Source organism: Hemitrygon akajei, chromosome 3, assembly GCF_048418815.1.
Source record: "Hemitrygon akajei chromosome 3, sHemAka1.3, whole genome shotgun sequence".
NCBI classification, from domain to species: domain Eukaryota; kingdom Metazoa; phylum Chordata; class Chondrichthyes; order Myliobatiformes; family Dasyatidae; genus Hemitrygon; species Hemitrygon akajei.
This window is the reverse complement of record NC_133126.1, coordinates 4,528,522-4,542,094: the sequence shown is the minus strand read 5'-3', so window position 1 is coordinate 4,542,094 and position 13,573 is coordinate 4,528,522. Positions and strand designations below refer to the sequence as shown.

At 41.1% G+C, this 13,573-nt stretch overlaps 1 protein-coding gene across 2 annotated transcripts in view; it reads right to left on the bottom strand.

Moving 5' to 3' along the window:
* LOC140724713 (serine/threonine-protein phosphatase 4 regulatory subunit 4-like) overlaps positions 1 to 13,573 on the bottom strand; it is a 268,941-nt gene that overhangs the window by 172,990 nt on the left and 82,378 nt on the right. For both annotated transcript variants that reach the window (XM_073039175.1, XM_073039176.1), the window contains exons 6-7: positions 11,743 to 11,850; positions 4,838 to 4,959 (exon numbers count right to left, since the gene is read on the bottom strand). In XM_073039175.1, the coding sequence (XP_072895276.1) occupies positions 4,838 to 4,959; positions 11,743 to 11,850 (230 nt within the window). The remainder of the gene's footprint in view (positions 1 to 4,837; positions 4,960 to 11,742; positions 11,851 to 13,573) is intronic.

Here is a 13,573-nt window from a genome sequence, read left to right as displayed (position 1 = left end):
AAAGATATATGAAGGGCAAGTTTTCTTTCATACAGAGTGATGTGTGCCTGGAATGAACTGCCTGGGGTGGTGGTGAAGGCAGACACATTAGAAACTTACAAGAGATGTTTAGAAAGACACTTGAATGTGAGAAAACTGGAACAATATGGACATCGGTTGGAAGAAGAGATTAGTTTAGTTGGCTACAATATTGTGGACCGAAGGGCCAGTTCCTGAGCTATACTGTTCCATGTTCTATGTTCATTTCTAACTTCATAGAGTAGTGAGATGTACTTTCAAACAATATAATAAAAGACATTCATTCATTTTGAAAATACTTCTTTATTACATAAATCACTCAGATTGAAGTTTGCATCCAAATGGAAAATTAAACAAAACCCTTAATGCTATTTTTGTAGTGATGAAAGTTCTAATGACCAGATGATGCAAATTAAACAAAAGTGTGCTAACAATTGATTAAGAACAATTCTCAAAGACAAGAATAATAGGTTTTAAACAATCAAAGTACATTGCTTTCAAATAAAAATCTGAAAATCAATATTATAAACAAGAACATATACGTACCAATTCCTTTGATAATTACTCACTTTCCTAATTATGAAATAGTTCCTCTGTTCACAAGATAAGGCATTTACAGTCTTTCATTACTTTGACCAAGTCACATTTAAAAGGTTGAGTCAAGTCATTATGACTTGCTAAGAACAAAGTGAATGAATATTTGCAGTTAAAACTTGGGCTTTGCAATATAAGAAGTAGAATAACTTATTCATTATAAAATATAGTGTTGTATTATGCACTTTCTGAACTAGTCATATTCTTATTCTGGAGTTAGTTACCTTGAATAGTTACCTTGGGAAACTCGGATTTTTAAAATTTCCTTTACTACATATATTAGTAATTTTAAAGTACATAAAATGCACAATGGGGACAGTATTGATAGACTTAAATTATCCAAATCAATATTTTTTAAAATAACATATACATGAACTGCAGTATTTTGTAATCAAATAAGGAATCAGGAAGTCTAGTCAAGAAGAAAAGAAAAGCTTACAAAAGGTTTAGAGAGCTAGGTAATGTTAGAGATCTAGAGGATTATAAGGCTAACAGGAAGGAATTTAAGAAGGAAATTAGGAGAGCCAGAAGGGGCCATGAGAAGGCCTTGGTGGGCAGGATTAAGGAAAACTCCAAGGCATTCTACAAGTATGTGAAGAGCAAGAGGATAAGATGTGAAAGAATAGGACCAATCAAGTGTGACAGTGGGAAAGTGTGTATGGAACAGGAGAAAATAGCACAGATACTTAATGAATACCTTACTTCAGTATTCACTATGGAAAAGGATCTTGGTGATTGTAGTGATGACTTGCAGTGGACTGAAAAGATTGAACATGTAGATATTAAGAAAGAGGATGTGTTGGAACTTTTGGAAAGCATCAAGTTGGATAAGTCGCCAGGACCGGATGAGATGTACCCCAGGCTACTGTGGGAGGTGAGAGAGGGGATTGCTGAGCCTCTGGAGATGATCTTTGCATCATCAATGGGGATGGGAGAGGTTCCGGAGGATTGGAAGGTTGCGGATGTTGTTCCCTTATTCAAGAAAGGGAGTAGAGATAGCCCAGGAAATTATAGACCAGTGAGTCTTACTTCAGTGGTTGGTAAGTTGATGGAGATGATCCTAAGAGGCAGAATATATTAACATTTGGAGAGGTATAATATGATTAGGAATAGTCAGCATGTCTTTGTCAAGGGCAGGTCGTGCCTTATGAGCCTGATTGAATTTTTTGAGGATGTGACTAAACACATTGATGAAGGAAAAGCAGTAGATGTAGTGGATATGGATTTCAGCAAAGCATTTGACAAGGTACCCCATGCAAGACTTATTGAGAAAGTAAGGAGGCATAGGATCCAAGGGGACATTGCTTTGTGGATCCAGAACTGGCTTTCCCACAGAAGGCAAAGAGTGGTTGTAGTCGGGTCATAGTTTGCATGGAGGTTTTTATAAATGACCTGGTTGAGGAAGTGGAGGGATGGGTTGGTAAGTTTGCTGATGACACAAAGGTTGGAGGTGTGGTGGATAGTATGGAGGGCTGTGAGAAGTTGCAGCTGGACATTGATAGGATGCAAAACTGGGCTGGTGTTATGGTCCTGTCTGGAGCCCGCATTCTGGGTCTTGATCAGGTCTGCAGACTCCGGACTCCGGGTCTTGTAGCCGTTCCTTCTTTCGCCCTTGAGCCCAATTAGTCACACCTCGTTAAAGACGAGTTCTTCGAGTAAGTCTGGCAGTCACCCTGGACCTAGTTCCCTTCCTATCCCTTGCCTCTGTCGGGCAAGTCTAGTCGGACTGCCATTGCCCGGCAGGGGGCTCTGCCCCTTTCCATCCCTCGCAGCCGACGGGTTGTGCCCCGCAACCTACCCAGGTGCCCTGCGACCTGTTCAGGCCCCCATGTTCCTGCCTGGGAGGTCCGGGCCCTGCCTAGGAGTTATGCGGCTCACCCAGAAGTCTCTGCCCCTACCTATCCACCGCTGCTGATGGGTTGTGCCCTGTGACCTGTTCAGGCCCCCATGTTCCTGCCTGGGAGGTCCGGGCCCTGCCTAGGAGTTATGCGGCTCACCCAGAAGTCTCTGCCCCTACCTATCCACCGCTGCCGATGGGTTGTGCCCTGTGACCTGTTCAGGCCCCCATGTTCCTGCCTGGGAGGTCCGGGCCCTGCCTAGGAGTTATGCGGCTCACCCAGAAGTCTCTGCCCCTACCTATCCACCGCTGCCGATGGGTTGTGCCCTGCGACCTGTTCAGGCCCCCATGTTCCTGCCTGGGAGATCCAGGCCCTGCCTAGGAGTTATGCGGCTCACCCAGAAGTCTCTGCCCCTACCTATCCATCGCTGTGATGGGTTGTGCCCCGCGACCTGCTCAGGCCCCTGTGTTCCAGCCTGGGAGGTCCGGGCCCTGCCTAGGAGTTATGTGGCTCACCCAGAAGTCTCTGCCCCTACCTATCCACCGCTGCCGATGGGTTGTGCCCTGCGACCTGTTCAGGCCCCCATGTTCCTGCCTGGGAGGTCCGGGCCCTGCCTAGGAGTTATGCGGCTCACCCAGAAGTCTCTGCCCCTACCTATCCATCGCTGCCGATGGGTTGTGCCCCGCCACCTGCTCAGGCCCCTGTGTTCCAGCCTGGGAGGTCCGGGCCCTGCCTAGGAGTTATGTGGCTCACCCAGAAGTCTCTGCCCCTACCTATCCACCGCTGCCGATGGGTTGTGCCCTGCGACCTGTTCAGGCCCCCATGTTCCTGCCTGGGAGGTCCGGGCCCTGCCTAGGAGTTATGCGGCTCACCCAGAAGTCTCTGCCCCTACCTATCCATCGCTGCCGATGGGTTGTGCCCCGCGACCTGCTCAGGCCCCTGTGTTCCAGCCTGGGAGGTCCGGGCCCTGCCTAGGAGTTATGTGGCTCACCCAGAAGTCTCTGCCCCTACCTATCCATCGCTGCGATGGGTTGTGCCCCGCAACCTACCCAGGTGCCCTGCGACCTGTTCAGGCCCCCATGTTCCTGCCTGGGAGGTCCGGGCCCTGCCTAAGAGGTAAGCGGCCTGCCCAGTGAACTCCAAGATTCTGCCTTGCTTGCCTGAACTCTGGATCCTGCCTTGCCTGCCTGAACTCTGGGATCCTCCTTGCCTGAACTCTGGGCTAGAATCACCTTGAACGTCACGTCCCTCACGCACACCAGGGTCACCACATCTTGTCTATCGTTTAGTTGTTCCTGTCCCACCCCTAGTACTTCAGTGCCTGCGTCCTGCACTTGGGTCCAGCCTCCCATCCCCTTATGACAGCTCAAAAGTGGCAGATGGAGTTCAACCCAGATAAGTGTGAAGTGGCTCATTTTGGTAGGTTAAATATGATGGCAGAATATAGTATTAATGGTAAGACTCCTGGCAGTGCGGAGGATCAGAGGGATCTTGGGGTCTGAGTCCATAGGACGCTTAAAGCAGCTACGCAGGTTGACCCTGTGGTTAAGAAGGCATACAGTGTATTGGCCTTCATCAATTGTGGAATTGAATTTAGGAGCCGAGAGGTAATGTTGCAGCTATGTAGGACCCTGCTTAGACCCCACCTGGAGTACTGTGCTCAGTTCTCACTACAGGAAGGATGTGAAAACCATAGAAAGGGTGCAGAGGAGAGTTACAAGGATGTTGCCTGGATTGGGGAGCATGCCTCATCAAAACAGGTTGAGTGAACTCGGCCTTTTCTCCTTGGAGTGACTAAGGTTAAGAGGTGACCTGATAGAGGTGTATAAGATAATGAGAGGCACTGATCGTGTGGATAGTCAGAGGCTTTTTCCCAGGGCTGAAATGGCTGTCACAAGTGGGCACAGGTTTAAGGGGCTTGGGAATAGGTACAGAGGAGCTGTCAGGGGTAAGTTTTTTACTCAGAGAGTGGTGAGTGCATGGAATGGGCTGCTGGCAATGGTGGTGGAGGCAAATACAATAGGGTCTTTTAAGAGACTTCTGGATAGGTACATGGAGCTTAGAAAAATAGAGGGCTATAAGTAACCCAAGTAATTTCTAAGGTAGGGACATTTTCGGCACAACTTTGTGGACCGAAGGGCCTGTATTGCGCTGTAGGTTTTCTATGTTTCTATGTTTCAGTTTCATAAGATTACACCCAATAAACACAGTATCGAATATGATAGATTCATAGATCATATGATAATTACTATCATTTGAAATTTCATTTGAAATTTGTTGATGTGTAAATTGGAGTGAAAATGTTCCTTTTATAGTTATCAATATTCAACATTTAGAATTTGCCATGATTTCAAAACATACTAATTTACCTTCTCACATTAACTTACCACTGTCAAACATCACAAGCAGGTTAACAATGGTGTCAAATGCAGCAACACGTACAGTACTCCCTTCATCTCTAGCCAACTCCACTAACTCTGGAAGTATTGCAGTTTTTGTCTGTTCAACACTGTGTAATGAAAATAAATAAAAAACAGACATTAGTATGAAAATTGTAAGTTCATTCTTTATCTTCTTTCAATTCCTAAAAAATAATTTGCTTGTAAATCATAGCAGTAACCTGCAGATTAATATATATTTGATCTGAAATGTCATGAATAGATTAAACCTGTATGATGACAACTTGTAATTAGGTTTATTTTATTTTATTTAGAGATACAGCACTGAACAGGCCCTTCCAACCCAATGAGCTGCACTGTCCAGCAACCCACTGATTTAACCCTAATCACAGGACAATTTACAATACCAATTAACCTACTAACCAGTACGTGTTTGGACAGTGGGAGAAAACCAGAACTCTGGAGGAACCCCATGCACACACTAGAAGAATGAATAAACTTTCTTACAGAAGACACCAGAATTGAGCTCCAAATTCTCTCACCCTGAGCTGTGTTAACTGCTTAATCTTACTTAAATTTCATAAAACAGAAGAGATAAATTTAAACTGATTACGTGTTTCGAGCTATAAAAGTTCTGTAGAATTTTAATTATTTCACCCATTCCACAGAAAAAGATAAGTAAAGAAAATTGCATCCAAAGCCAATCCTCAAATTTGCAAAATCAAATATAGTGGCTATAAAAATTACTCACCCCACTTGGAGTTTTCATATTTTATTATTTGACAACATTGAATCACAGTGGATTTAATTTGGATTTTTTCAACACTTATCAACAGAAAAAGACTCTTTCATGCCAAACTGAAAACAGATCTCTACAAAGTGATCTAAATTAATTACAAATATAAAACACAAAATATTTGATTGCATAACTATTCACCCCCTTCAGGTCATTATTTAGTAGATGCAGCTTTGGCAGCAATTACAGCCTTGAGTCTGTGTGGATAGGTCTCTATCAGCTTTGCACATCCGGACACTGCAATTTTTCCCCATTCTTCTTTACAAAACTGCTCAAGCTCTGTCAAATTGCATGGGGATTGTGAGTGAACAGCCCTTTTCAAGTCCAGCCACAAATTCTCAATTGGATTGAGGTCTGGACTCTGACTTGACCACTCCAGGACATTAACGTTATTGTTTTTAAGCCATTCCTGTGTAGCTTTGGCTTTATGCTTAGAGTCACTGTCTTGCTGGAAAACGAATCTTCTCCCAAGTCGCAGTTCTCTTGCAGACTGCATCAGGTTTTCCTCCTGGATTTCCCTGTATTTTGCTGCATTCATTTTATCTTCTACTTTCACAAGCCTTGCAGATCCTGCTGCAGTGAAGCATCCCCACAGCATGATGCAGCCACCACCATGTTTCACAGTAGGGATGGTGTGTTCTTGATGATGTGTGGTATTTGGCTTATGACAAACATAGCATTCAGTCTGATGGCCAAAAAGCTCAATTTTGATTCCATCAGCCCTTAGAACCTACTTCCAGCTGATTTTAGAGTTTTCCGCGTGCCTTCTGGTAATTTCTAGCTGAGATTTCATGTGAGCTTTTTTACCCCAACGGTGCCTTTCTCAAGCCACTCTCCATAAAGCTGCAACTGGTGAAGCACCCGGGCAACAGTTGTATGTGAAGTCTCCCCCATCTCAGCCACTGAAGCTTGTAGCTCCTCCAGAGTTGTCATAGATCTCTTGGTGGCCTCCCTCATTAGTCCCCTTCTTGCACAGTCACTCAGTTTTTGAGGACAGCCTGCTCTAGGCAGATTTACAGCTGTGCCATATTCTGTCCATTTCTTGATGATTGACTTCACTCTATGCCAAGGGATATTCAGTGACTTGGAAATTTTCTTGCATCCATCTTCTGACTTGTGCTTTTCAATAAACTTTTCACAGAGTTGCTTGGAGTGTTCTTTTGTCCACATGGTGTAGTCTTTGTCAGGATACTGACTCACCAGCAGCTGGATCTGCCAGATCCAGGTGTGTTTTTACTACAATCAATTGAAACACATTGAATGCACATAGGTCTCCAAAAACAGATCTCCATTTAACTTATTACATGATTTCTAAACCCAGTGATGATTCAGTGTGTCATATTAAAGGGTGGTGGGGAATACTTATGCAATCAATTATTTTGTGTTTTATCTTTGTAATTAATTTAGACCACTTTGTAGAGATGTTTTCACTTTGACATGAGTCTTTTTCTGTTGATTAGTGTTGAAAAAAAGTCAATTTAAACCCACTGTGATTCAATGCTGTAAAACAATAAAACATGAAAACTTCCGGGGGTGAATACTTTTTGTCGGCACAGTAATAGCAAGGCCACCAGGAAATCTGACAACAGAACTTCAAAACATCTAAAGTCTTCTACTCTCTGCTCATGTATTAGGTGCCTTGTAACAATCACCTCAAACATAATTTGTAGAAATCAGTGAATTGATGAGAACATGAGGTGTTTATAAAACATTAATTTTGTTTTTTAAAAAATGGAATTTTCTTTGTAACGTGGGATATTGTAAAATTTTTGGTGGTGAGCTAAACCATCATAATCCCTAAGCCATAAAATCCAAATATTTTGTTGATTTTTCTTTACTGCAGACTAATATTTCAAAATTTGATAAAAGTGGTATTATTTATCAATTACTTTTAAAGTTCAAGACAAATCAGTTTAATTTATTTCTGTGTGTATTTTCCCATACACACAGTCTGTCCTGTGCACCTCCATCATTGTGTGGTTTGGAGCCGCCACCAAGCAGGATAGAACCAGACTACAGCGCACAGTGAGGACTGCCGAGCGCATCATTGGAGCCTCCCTGCCCTCTATTGTGGACCTGTACTCTTCCAGGTTGAAGAAGAGGGTGGGGAACATCATAAAGGACTCCTCCCATCCTGCGCACGGACTGTTTGATCTGCTTCCATCTGGTAGGCGCTTCAGATCCCTCCAGACTAAGACTAATAGGCACTGGAGAAGTTTTTTCCCTACTGCGGTCACTTTGCTGAACAGTTAACTGCCGGTTAACTGTCGGCTAACTATTACTTGAATTGCACTACCTGTATGTATAATCTATATTTTCATTTATATTTATCATTATTATTGTTATGAGCAGAGAGACAACATCTGCCGGAAGTAAATTCCTTGTATGTGCATAGATACTTGGCGATTAAAGTCTGATTCTGATTCTGATAATTTACTTATATTCTGTTAAATATTTAAACTAAGCCAGAATTGTTTGGAGAGCTTAAGATAAAGGAATTGATAGAATTCACCCTGCAATTTGAGGAGAAACTAAGTCAGATGTATCAGTATTACTGTGGAGTAAAGGGAATTACAAAGGCATGAGAAAGGAGATGCCAAAATTGGTCTGAAGGAAATATCAGCAAGGATAATGACAGAGTAGCAAAGGCTGGAATTTCTGGGAGCAAGTAGGAAGGCACAGAATAGATACATCCCACTGAAAAATAAGTCTTCTAAAGGGAGAAGATGCAAAATTGCGGCTAACAAGAGAAATCAAAACCAATATCAAAGCCAAAGGAAGGGCATATATTAGAGTGTGTTGGCGCATGGCCTAGTGGATAAGGCATTGGTCTAGTGACCTAATGGTCACTGGTTCGAGCCTCAGCTGAGGCAGCGTGTTGTGTCCTTGAGCAAGGCACTTAACAACACATTGCTCTGCAATGACACCAGTGCCAAGCTGCTTAGTGCCCTTCCCTTGGACAACATCAGTGATGTGGAGAGGGGAAGGCTTGCTGCTTGGACAACTGCCGGTCTCCCATACAACCCTGCCCAGGCCTGCACCCAGGCACAAATCCATGGTCTCACAAGACTAACGGATGCCTATTGTTATTATAATAGAGCAAAAATTAGTGAGAAGCTAGAGTATTAAGAAGCTTTTAAAAAACAACAAAAAGCAATTTAAAGGAGGAAAAAATAGAATACAAAGGTAAGCTGGCCAATAATATTAAAGAGGATATCAAAAGTTTCTGATACAGAAAGTGTAAAAAAGAGGCGAGAGTAGATATTGGACCACTGGAAAATGATGCTGGAGAGGTAGTAATGGGGGACCAGGAAATGGTGGATGAACTGAATAAGTAGTTTGCATCAGTCTTCACAGTAGAAGACACTATAAGTATGGCAGAGGTTCGAGAGTGTCTGGGAACAGAAGTGAGTGAAATTGCTATTACTATAGAGAAGATGCTTGAGAAAGGTCTGAAGGTAGATAAGTCACCTGGACCAGATAGTATACAACCTTGGTTTCTGAAAGAAATGGATGAAGAGATTATGAGACATTAGTAATGATCTTTTAAGCATCAATAGATTCTGGCATGTTTCCAGAGGACTGGAAAATTGCAAATGTCGCTCCGCTCTTCAAGAAGGGAGAGAGGCAGAAGAAAGGAAATTATAGACCAGTAGGTCTGACCTCACTGATTGAGAAGATGTTGGAGTCGATATTTAAGGATGTAGTTTCGGGGTACTTGGAAGCACGTAATCAAATAGCTGGAAGTCAGCATGATTTCCTTAAGGGGAAATCCTCCCTGACAAATCTGTTGAAATTTGTTGAGGAAATGATAAGTAGGATAGAAAAAGGAAAATCAATTGATGTTGTGTACTTGGATTCTCGGAAGACCTTTGACAAGGCTGCTTAACAAGTTAAGACCCTATGATATTACAGGAAATATACTAGCATGCATAGAGCATTAGCCAATTGGCAGGAGGCAAAAAGTGGGAATAAAGAGAGCATTTTCTGGTTGACTGCCAGTGAATAGTGGTGTTCCACAGGGATCTGTGATGGGACTGATTCTTTTACCATTATATATCAAAGATTTGAATGATGGATTTGGTGGCTTTATGACTAAGTTTGCAGATGATATGAAGACAGGTGGAGGGGCAGGGAGTGTTGAGGAAGCAGAGAGGTTGCAGAAGGACTTTGACAAATTAGGAGAATGGGCAAAGAAGTGGCAGGAGGAATACAGTGTTGGGAAGTTTATGTTCACGCACTTTGGTAAAAGAAATAAAAGTGTAGACTATTTTCGAAATGGAGAGAAAATTCAAAAATCTGAGGTGCAAATGAGGGAGTCCTCATGCAAGATTCGCTAAAGGTTAGTTTGCAGGTTTAATCAGTGGTGAGGAAGGCAAATGCAATGTTACGTTCATTTTGAGATAACTAGAATACAAAAGCAAGGATGTAATGTTGATGCTTTATAAAGCACTGGTGTGGCCTTACTTGGAGTATTGTGAGCAGTTTTGGGCCCCTTGTCTAGGAAAGGATATGCTGACAATGAGAAGGTTTATGAAAATGATTCTGGGATTGTACTCACTGGAATCAAAAGAATGAGGGGTGATTTCATTGAAACCTATCAATGTTGAAAAGCCTCAATAGAGTGGATGTGGAGAGGATATTTCCTATAATGTGGGAGTCTAAGACCAGAGGACACAGCCTCAGAATAGAGGGTCATCCATTTAGAGTGGAGATAAGGAGGAGTTTCTTTAGCCAGAGAGGGGTGATTCTGTGGAATTTATTGCCACAGGCAGCTATACAAGCAAGGTTATTGGTAAAGCCAGAGGTTAATTGGTTCTTGATTAGTTAGTCAGGGCATGAAAGGGTATAGGGAGAAGGCAGGAGATTGGGACTGAGAGGGAAAATGGATGAGCCATGATGAAATGGCAGAGTAGACATGAAAGGCTGAATGGCCTCATTCTGCTCCTATATTTTATGCCCTAAACATTGTATTTTTTTACTTCACAATTTGCTATCTATGAAAATTCTTCATTGAAAGTTGTTCATTGGTCAGTTGGTTAATTTCATTAGTGCTAGATATCAAAGATCCTGGAGGTCATGTCCAGCAACAATTTTTTTTGGGAAAGGAGTGCATCATCCTGGTTTTTGCAAGCAGCTTTCTCCAGAAGAGCAATGAGTGTTACTACTTCACTACTGACAGCAAAGACTTATTACAAAACACATGGTGGAATTGCAAGTTCCATTAAAATCTATCCATTGAAAGAAAAAGGGTAAAATATTACCATCTAAACTCAATACTTAGAACTTACTATATATATTGAAATTATTTCATTTCCTGGAATAATCATTTCAAAATGTTCCTGCTTACTAATTTTTACTTCAACACAAATGTGACTAGAAGTGAAAACTAAATGCAAAATATTACTTTGGAATGGCAAGACTAAAATTCCAATAGAGTGGGAGTTCCCAGACCTCTTGGTTGATGATATGGGTTTATGGCATAAGAAAGGCTGGGAGCCCCAGCAATGGAGGAAATACTACTTTGTAGGATAAAATTTAAATTTAGTGTTGAAATAAGGATCATGTCAAGTTTATTGTTACATGAATAAGCATGGTAAGGTACAAGTAAAATGAAAAGCTTGCTTGCAGAAACCCTATATGAAGTAGAGAATTGATCTATTTCACATCAATGTATGAAAATTAAAAATGTTATCACAAAATATCAAAAATACAAATATAATTCATGAAAGATACCTATCTGTTAAAGATTTAGGCATTTTCATAAAGGCTTTTCTTTAGTTCCAATAAGCAAATCTTAGAGTAAAATGCATGCAGATTAAATGCTATAGCACACACATATTAAATTCATAATCTAATTATTTGATAACACCCAAAACTATTTTAAATCAACATGCACCATGTTTAAGAATACCATCTTCTTTCAATATTTTTCTTGGTGTAATCTGGCACTGAGTTGCCTAATTGGAAGAAAAGCTTGGTTAAGTTCATTGTACATGTTCAATTATGGTATTTATGATTTTATTGGTTGTACTGAAATTCTATTTCAAATTGACATGAATTTATACGTGTTGTAATTGTAAGTTACCATATTTACCCAATTCCCTGTGCTATGTATTCCAGCTGTCGGCACATACAGGAGCGAACTTCATATTCAACATCCTGGCAAAGTGATCTCACTAGAGGCAAAATATCCCGCTTAATTCTGCAAAGATAATACAACTATTTAGGTGCTTCTGAATTTTATAATATAATCATAATAAATATATAACATTAGTGTGTTGTGCCTTGCAGCTCATAAAGGAATGGTTAAAAATGTAAAATAAACAAACCACTTATTATCCCAGGCTATTTTATTGTTGTCACATACCAACACAAACATATTAATGCTTCCCTCCTGTTAGCTGACAGACAACGGAAGGCTGCAACCCTGACAGTTTAAAAAGCAGTAATTTACAATTCTCGTATTTACAAGTGGTGTGGAGGAGGCAACCTTCAAGCAAGAATCATTTCCATGACTAATTCTTACTTCACATTCCAGCAATGACAAAGCAAATTGCTCATATTTGTAATAACAGAATTCATAGAGCTATAGTGCCATTGAGTCGTAGAGTATTACAACAAAGAAACAGGTCCTTTGGCCCTTCTAGTTCGTACTGAACTCTTATTCAACTGTATTATAATCTATATGACCAGAGAGCAGAAAGAGCTGCCACACTTAATATAGTCAATAATTTACAACAATAAATTATATTTATACAGTTTCCTTAAAGTTGGAAATGCACCTAAGTACTTCACTGAAGTCGGTCAAAGAATTTTAAGAGATAAAAGAATGGTAATTGTGCCAGAATGGGACAATTTTAAGCAAACTAAAACTGTGGATAAAAAACATTCATTTTGAAAGGTAGAAGGGAATTCAGGAATTAAAATAGAGGGTGCTAAAAGTTTTACTACCAAAGATTGATAAAAGCAGAAAGGGAAGTGCAAAGATGAAGGAGGGCTAAAAACAGAATGCAAAAAACAAGGAGGAGAAAAGACAGCATTAATATTCTGCCTTTCATACTCTTGGGATGTCTAAAAGCACTTTTGAACTATATTAATGCAAAATAAAAGATAACCACAGTTAAATAGCACACACGAGACACTTTGGACACATACTAGGTAGAATTTCCCTGTTCAACCGCAGACAATTGAGGAAGTCTGGTATGGGCCCCAAATCCTAAAGACTTTCTACAGGGGCACAATTGAGAGCATCCTGACTGGGTGCATCACTGCCTGGTATGGGAACTGTACCTCCCTCAATCGCAGGACTCTGCAGAGAGTAGTGCGGACAGCCCAGCACCTCTGTAGATGTGAACTTCCCATTATTCAGGACATTTACAAGGACAGGTGTGTAAAAAGGGCCTGTAGGATCACTGGGGACCCAAGTCACTCCAACCACAATCTATTCCAGCTGTTAAGCCAGGACCAACAGGCTCAGGGACAGCTTCTTCCACCAGGCCATCAGACTGATGAACTCACACTGATTTGAGTGTACTTCTATGCTACTTTGACTGTTTAATTTATTATAAATTATTATAAATTACTACGATTGCACATTGCACATTTAGATGGAGATGTAACATAAAGATTTTTACTCCTCATGTATGTGAAGGATGTAAGAAATAAAGTCAATTCAATTCAATAACTTCTCTGATAGACAGCATTATCTCTACTAATTACTAAGTACAATATAAAAACTAAATTACAAACAAGAGAGAATCTGGAGATGCTGGAAATCTGAGCTACACACTCAAAATGCTGGAGGAACTCAACAAACCAGGCAGCATCTATGGAAAAAAGTACAGTCGACGTTTCGAGCCAAAACCCTTCAGCAAGTCCTGCCTGCTGAGTTCCTCCAGCATTTTATGTATGTTGATAAAAGACTA